The sequence below is a fragment of the Embiotoca jacksoni genome, unplaced genomic scaffold (genome assembly GCF_022577435.1).
Source record: "Embiotoca jacksoni isolate LCO1_2020_lvr unplaced genomic scaffold, fEmbJac1.0.p SCAF_13, whole genome shotgun sequence".
Classification (NCBI taxonomy): Eukaryota; Metazoa; Chordata; class Actinopteri; family Embiotocidae; genus Embiotoca; species Embiotoca jacksoni.
Window position 1 is genome coordinate 6,918,571 of NW_027185263.1, and position 8,382 is coordinate 6,926,952.

The window sequence follows — 8,382 nt, forward strand, 5'->3', positions numbered from 1 at the left end:
GCAAACGGAGCAGCGCAGCAAAAAAAAAAAAAAAAAAAAAAAGATTCACCAGCTGCTGCATTCAAGGGCTGCAGGAAAGAAACAAAGCAACTATGACGTGAGCTTACATGAATACATTTCCCCCACATTCTGCTTTCATTACTTGAATTCTCTAACTTTAGCATATATGTCTTTCAACACGGTTTACTTAAAAAAATATAACTGTATAGATCTGTATTCATTACTCAACAATTTATAATAAAGTAAATTAAAAAGTAGGCTATATTAAGTTAAGTCAAATTCATTGTGGATTATTGATTAATAGTCTCTTTTATAGTGTGTGTGTGGGCGTTTCCCTGTAGTAGGCTTCATGTGCTGTCCTTCACAGGTGTTTCCCAGGGATTTCAGTTCAATTCAGCTCCATCTTCTGCATCTTTGCTGTCATGCACCTCAATGTGCCTCTACTAACATTTGCCGAACTTGTGACAGGGCAAATTGGATTTAAAAAAATAAATAAAAAATAAAATATCAAAAGACCCGAGGAGCCTTCTCTTCCACCACAGCTGACTTTGAAGCCGATATTTACGGGGGGTGCCTGAAGATCTTAACAGCTGGAGCTGCTCCTCCAAACGACAAAGTCCTGTCTGATAAGACTGGTGGACTCCAAGTCTGCAGGCGGTTGTGACAGCGTCTCTCTTGATACAGGACTCGTGTTACCTTTTCGTCAGTGAACTGGACGGAGGGCAATGTCCTGTTAACAACAGTGGCAGTTCGAGTACTCGGTTGTGCTGTGATAGCTGCGCATCAGCATCCCTCTTAAAGTTTCTGCAACACCGCGGAGGAGTTTTGCTTTCTCCTGTAGAGCTGCAGCCATGCAGCAGGAGCTTTTGTTCAAAGTCCTTGTCATCGGGGACCTGGGAGTCGGAAAAACGTCCATCATCAAGCGGTACGTGCATCAAATCTTCTCCCAGCACTACAGAGCCACCATCGGAGTTGACTTCGCCCTGAAGGTGCTGCACTGGGACAATGACACCGTGATCCGGCTACAGCTGTGGGACATAGCAGGTCTGTAAAACTTTAACGACCCCCATACAACCCGATTTACGAGCTTATACGTCGGGGTAATATACAACAGTGTGCCAGTGTGTTTGGGGTTATCTGGAAACCATTTGTTTCAGCAGCTGTGAAAACTAAAGCTGCCTCGCCAGGTAGCTTTGTAAATGAGTTTGAGAGCAGATTTAGAGAGGAGTGAAAAACCACAAACATCTAACTTTTATCATGCAATTTCGCTCTTAATTAATATTTTGAAACAACTGAATAAGACGGAGTGCCGCACTAGAATACAAATATAACATTTTTCACCAGCTTTTTTGCTTCAAGGAGGGAAAGATAAGACAAAAGTGAATTGCTATAAACGCATTTTCTTGCAGTGAGTGTATGTTCATCCACTGGATGCCTGGGTCCCTCCCTGTCATTTGATGCCTGGTCGAGGAATGTAGATCTTGTGCCTGGCTGTGACTCAAGTGATCCCATGCTTATAATATAAGTCACATGATGGTGGCTACTGTAGATTAAGCACACACACACTCCTGTATCTGTCACTAACAAACCATGCTGTGGTCTTGATTTAATTTTATGGACTTGAAAGGTGATAGAAAATTTACTCAGAGGCTGGATTCAAAAATCAAACACATCGGACATTTATTCTTGCAAGAAGGAGCAAATACATGCACACTCAAAGAAAGGTGTCCAGCATTGCTCGAAGTCTCTTCTCCGTAGTTCAGCTTGAACACAGTGTGACAAACAGTTGACAGTCACCCCCACTTCCTCTGTATATCTGATTTTGTAGATAGTACTGAGTGAGGTTGTAGGTCACAAGATAAAAGTACAAAGACGTTGTCACTGAGACTATAGAACCATGTTGTGCAACAGATAGACCAATAAATCAATCAAGTATGATGAGTTCATTATTTTTCCATCGAAAGGTGTCTTTATATGAACATGTATGTATGTATGTGTGTGTGTGTGTGTGTGTGTGTGTGTGTGTGTGTGTGTGTGTTTTTGCGTCCCAGGACAGGAGCGGTATGGGAACATGACTCGTGTCTACTACCGGGAGGCGGTAGGGGCATTGGTGGTGTTCGATGTGACGAGGGCCTCAACGTTCGATGCCGTGCTGAAGTGGAAGGATGACCTGGACTCAAAAGTTAGACGACTACAGTTTGTGCTACTGTGTTGGATGTTGACCAGCTGTGGCTCAAACTGACGACTTTCTATATTCCGTCATTCTGTCCCTTTCAAAGGGTGTAAAAATCCCTATCATGCCTGCACATGGCCGGAAGGAAGGGAAGGGCAGAAAAGGCAAAACATACTTTGTTGGGAGTTGGAAGTCCTTAAGGAGTCATTATGCCTCAACCAATTTCAATTTGCTTGTCTGATGGTTGAAAGGTTTCTGAAAACCCCTTTCTCTCCCACCTCTCTGATGCTGGCTCGGAGGGGCAGACTGTTTCAGTAAAGGTGTCTCCTTGAAACAGAGAAGTTTTAACAATTTTTATGTCAAAGTCACTACTTCCTTAAAGTTATGCAACTTTTATCGTCATGGAAACACCACGGGCAGCTTTATTTTTAATCGTCTATACCGATTTGAGTGTTGGCTTTGGAGAGGAACATTACAAAGACGTTAGGGGAAGAGGTGCTCATCTTCCATTAGACGAGCACTCCTAAAGAAGCATGTTGACATCGTAAAGCAGCTAGTTATTACATAATACCAATGACCAATTTGTCGCTCTAATGAACCTACAGAGAATTATCTAATATTTTTGTTTGGTTCAGCAAAAAAGACATTTATCAATGTCATGTTCTCAATTTGATTTTGCCGTCAAAAAAAAAATCTGTTATTGCAGGTGTAACTTTCTGAAACTGAAAATGACTTCTGTCATTTTTAAGTGACTGCAAAACTATGCGTTCAGCGAAACATTGCCTGAAAGGGTGTGCCGATACCCCCATTTGAACAATTATCTGGTTTCTCGATGATGACTTTTGTCTTAAGACATGATCTAGAAGTTATTTTTTGAACATTGCCACCTTTACATTTAGAAGACTATTTAAAATGTACTTAAGGTAGATTAAAAAGGGTATTTAATCCAAAATTCTTATATCGTTGAAATTTGATCCTAAAAGTAAGTTATATTATACTACCATTCCTACATCCATAATGTAACCTGATTCTTTTCTTTCCAAGGTGACTCTGAACCACGGGAGGCCAGTTCCAGCTGTACTCTTGGCCAACAAGTCCGACCAGCTGTCTTCCCAACAGCCCAAACTCGACTCGTTCTGCAGGGAGAATGGCTTTGCTGGCTGGTTTCAGACCTCCGCAAAGGTGCGCGAGGGGAAACGCAAGGGCGTGTGACCTTGGAGGCAATTACTGCAACTTTCTGAGCCAGTCAAAGTGAGATCGATGCAGTAGAAGCTTTTTTTTCCAAAGATCATTTAATATACTAGTGATTTCTATGCAAATGTGGGCCGGCATCATTAAAGGTTAGGGGCCTTTTTTGATTAACCCCTAAATGAAAAGAGTAGTTCTGTGCCATAAAAGGGAACTGACTTGAGGCGAAGACAAAAAAAAAAAAAAAGACAAAAAAAAGACTTAAACAGTTCAGTCATCTGTTCTATACATAATTTATACACTCAGCGTAACTACATATGTGGAGGGTAAAACAATAGCGAGGTTAGTAAAACAAAGATCCACTGTAAAAATAAATGATTCTGAACATTTCTGCAGGGTGTTTCACTGCAGACACTAACAGTTAGAGAACTTTACTCGCCGTGCTCTCAAGAGACAAACGGAGGAATGCCTGCAGTCTGGTGCGAATTAGAGGTCTGTTTTTTTTCCCCTCTCGTCCAGACCCTGTCTAATGAGTTACACACCGGAGTGAAAGTCCGAGACAGTTTGTGGTTATTGAACATGAAGGCTCGGCAGACAGGTCAGGACAAAAAGAGTAACTGCGGGTTTCCAACAGACTGTGCGACATGTTTGCAGAGGTTTCAATAGACAGTGTTTTCAGCTCTGACTACAATACGGGGCTCCGTTAGACATTTTTCAACATCTGTGGCTTCTGAGGCAGCACATCTTTTTAACCTAGTGCCCAGAATTGAGGTGATGGGACATTAGTGCACTGCAAACAACACATTCCTGTTCACCTGGCTGTCATCGGATTGCATTTTATCAAAGGTTGAGAGAGGAAATAAACAAGGAGGGAGCATTCACCCTCTGCAAATAAAGGATTAAAGCAAAACTGCAGTGACATTTTGAAAGGAGAAAATGGACAGCATGCCTTTTTTTTTGGGGGGGGGGGGGGGGGGGGGGGTAATTTTTCGGTGATAAAATGAACCCTTATATTGGTTCTGTAGCTTTAAGGCCATGAGCTTATGTTAGCTGGTGTTAACTTGCTTTGATATTGTTGTGTAATCGATATTGCCAAGTCAGTTTTCTGTCTAACTCTTCTGTACTTGTGCTTCCATCAATGTTTCAACATGACAAATGTTTTAATGTTTTTATCGCAAAAGTGAAACATGCGTCTTAACATTGTGATTTGGCCATCATTTAGTCAAATAGTACCAGTATACTGGGTTTATGCAAAGTATGCCACCATTATAGCACCTATTTGAGCTAAATGCTAACATGCTGAGGTCCTCACAATGACAATGCTAACTTAAAGATGTTTAGTAGGTAACTATAACACTTACCGTCTTCATTATCTTAGATTAGCCTGTATATATATATATATATATGTCATGTTTTTTTCCGGTATTTGTTTGTTAATCTAAATACTCGATAACCTGAAGTTATGACCTGATAATAAAACCAAATTAAAAGTTAAGGGATCACCGAAGTCATTAAAGTCGATCAAAAGACGATTGGCAAATTTCACAGCAATCCAAAGAATAATTGTCAAGACATTGTGGACTCCGAACCACAAACGTCAACCTATATGAAAATCAGGGAATCACTGTCATCCGTGGATTAACAGCACCAGTGTGCTAACGAAGCACGTGATTTTTTTACAGCTCTTTTACTTTTCTTGTTTTCTCTCTCAGGGAAACACAAACATCGAGGAAGCAGCGCACTGCTTGGTCAAGCACATCCTGACCAATGAGGAGAGCCCGTTGATGGAGCGAGACCCAGGCTCCCTCGTGCTGTCTGAATTCTCCAACACCACAAAAGATCATCTAAACTGCTCGTCGTGCGTGAAATGATGACTCGTGCTCACACACAGACCAACCAGGAAGTGAACAGCTGTGACACCACAGCGAGGAGATAAGTTTGGCTCAGGGACTGTTTGTATTAAAAAAAAAAAAAAAAAAAAAAATCACCTCTGTGTTCCCGCAATCTCAGATCCCAGTGATAATTGAAGAAAAATGTAAAACGTGTCGATCTCTTTTTAACAATTCTAATAGGCTGCTGTCAGACTGCGGCCAAACATGACATCTGGCACACAAAAGAGAGACGTTTGACATTTTAAACATGGTTCCTGCAGATCTTCAAAAAGTCTTAAATATTTTTTGTAATTTTTATTTAAAGTAAAAAATAAATAATTAATTGTTACATTTTTTTTAGACTATATGTTGACAAATGTGATCCATATAAGACGGATATATCACTTTTTTGTTTAGTTTATAATGTATGTTTAACAATTATGGAAAAAGCTAAGTTTGTTTATTTAATCCTTTTCACCAGAAAGTCTACAGTGTTTTTATCATTGCCTTTAGAGATATTTAAAAGGTCTTATATAGTTTGTGTAAATGCTTTGATTTATAAGTTAGTACACACTATATTTAACATGTAAAGTTTCTGCATGTGTCTTTTACTTCCTTTAAATATATATTTGACATTCATCAAATGATACATGCTGCTTTTTTCTTCACAGCGACGGCAGCACAGACGCTTTTGTTGAGTCTGCCGGTTATGCAGCGTTTACAGACAAAGGTTCAGTGCTTCACTTCTTTTGACGTTGGCCATCATGAGAGGTTTTAGTTGAGCTTGAACCCAAAGTTACAGACAGGACGGTGTCTCAATCCACACAGTTGACAAGGGCGAGTGCGACTCTAATTTGATAAATTTCATAGACAAAGTTAATTTTTAATGGCCATTAAAACAGTAATTGAATGATATAATCTTGAAGCAAAAGTTTGACATTTTGAGAAATACGCTCATTATCTTTCTGTCACAAAGTCAAGTGAGAGGATTTATCTGTCTGTTTAATATAAGACTTATCGGTTGCAGCTGGTTAGTTTTGCATAAGAATGACTGGAAACAGCCTGGCTCTGTCCAAAGGTAACAAAATCCACCTAACACCACCTCCAGACTCAAAGTAAAGCTTTAAAACTTGTCGTTTCATGTATGTTGTGCGTTGGACTGTTCTTGGCTCAGAGCAGCTGCCCGGGAATTAAAGGAGGCTCCAGGAAGTTAGTGTGGCCAAGAAATAGTCTGCCACTGTCATGCCTGTGAAACTGTGATTTAAACACAGATTAAATAAATGAGGGTTAAATAGTGAGCTTTGAAGGTACTTGGAGGCAGATTTTTCCTACCGAAGGAGCCAAAGGTTTCCAGTATTTATGCTCAACTAACCTAACTGGCTGCTGGCTGTAATATCATATATTATATGAAAGTGGTATCAATCAAGTTCATCAAAAAAGTTCATAAATATATTACCCGAACTGAATGATTGATTTGAGATTTTTCAGAAGCACATGATTTGAAAACCTGTGTGCACTAAAGGACATCGTGCTTACTGTCTGTAGTGCCCTGCTCTATTTTCCCCACACAGTCTTCAGAATCATGTTGTCTGTTCCTGTTTTTGAGACTAGTTTTATCTGGTAACACTTTAATTAAACAGAATATTAAAGGAGAACATATATAATGACTTGACGTTGTCGTGAAACTACATTATAAAGGTTGTACTGTCAATCTGGGAAAGATTCCGGCAATGTAAGCGGAAACCCTTTTGTAACATTAATATTTGAAGGATATACAGCCCTTATATTCCCAGCTGTAACATGTACGAATATTTTCTTTGACACTGTATTGTGAACAGATGGACTGGAACATCCGATTTTGCATGCTGCTGAGAAAAACACACGAGAATGCTCTGCAGTCAGAAACCAACTTAAATGTGGAGATAACGAAGAGGCAGTTCAGCAGATATGTCCAATAAACAGAACGTTCAATTAGTTGATAAAACCCAAAGGCTATTACTGGATTGAGAATTCCTTTAATTAGGAATAGCAGTAAAGTGTAAACCAATTTAGACATCTATGGTTCCTCCCGTGCTACTCTGTCTTTTCATGATATACAGTTGGATCTCTGACGAGCAACAATATTCATTTTATTCCGTATGAATGTGGTTTCAGTCTGTAATAACTGACATTTTGAGACTAAAGTACATGTGAACATCCTCAAAAGGTGTATCCTTCACTCTAGACACAAATGACTTTCACACAAAAGTGACTCACTGTCAAACTGTTGGCTCCATTGTGGATGTGAGGCATTTTCTTTCACCCCAAAATCAATTTCTTGCCGATCAAAAACACAATACGTGCTGCTTTTTTTCTTCACAGCGACGACAGCACAGACGCTTTTGTTGAGTCTGCCTCGAGTCTTATTTGAAATTCCATGTTTTCAAATTAGGCATCTGCTTTATATTTTACTTCACTCCCTTCCAAAGTGTAATAACTGGGCCTTGTAATGCAACACATTTGTAACTGCACTCTCTGTGCACTACACTACATGCAATATAAAACCTATTTGTGGCGCTATAAATGGCGCTATATATGGTTTCTGCAATGTGCATTCAGGATGTTTCCATGAAGCAGAAGACGTCACTCAAATTGACATTTTTCTCCCTCAAAATGTGGAAATCAGCCAAGCAATCGGGCTCAAATAATCAATTAGTCTGCAACTATTTTTTTTTTTTTTTTTTAACTGGAGAATTCTTTAAATAATTTTTTTCTTGCAAAAATTCTTAAAATTCCCTCAATCCAGCATCTCACACGCGAGTTTCACATCATTTTGAACAATTTTTTTAAATTTATTTTGGACTGATGGTGCGGACAAAACAAGACATTTGAGGATGTAAGCTCGGGCGTTTGACAATCGGAATGGGCATTTATAAAGGTCATTCAATTAGTATGCTATTCAGATTAACCACTCATAACAATAACTACTCACTGTGTCCTTCTGAAGCAGCTGTCCTCTGAAGGATGTTGCACACATGTGTCATAAAAGCTAAATAAAGAACATGGAAATCACAAAACATGCGCAGCCCCCAGTATTAGTGTGTAATACAACCGACAGTCAGCTAGAGGACACATTTTGCCTCCCCTAAGCAGGAAAAGTACACATATGTA

General features: G+C 39.6%; 1 protein-coding gene across 1 annotated transcript; it reads left to right on the forward strand.

The window, feature by feature from the left end:
• The first annotated feature begins 688 nt into the window (after positions 1-688).
• rab38c (RAB38c, member of RAS oncogene family) lies at positions 689-5,345 on the forward strand. Its single transcript, XM_069146074.1, has 4 exons — positions 689-1,044; positions 2,052-2,182; positions 3,218-3,355; positions 5,074-5,345. Exons 1-4 carry the CDS (start codon positions 852-854, stop codon positions 5,230-5,232), a joined length of 621 nt encoding a protein of 206 aa, XP_069002175.1. The 5' UTR covers positions 689-851; the 3' UTR covers positions 5,233-5,345.
• Positions 5,346-8,382: the final 3,037 nt, after the last annotated feature.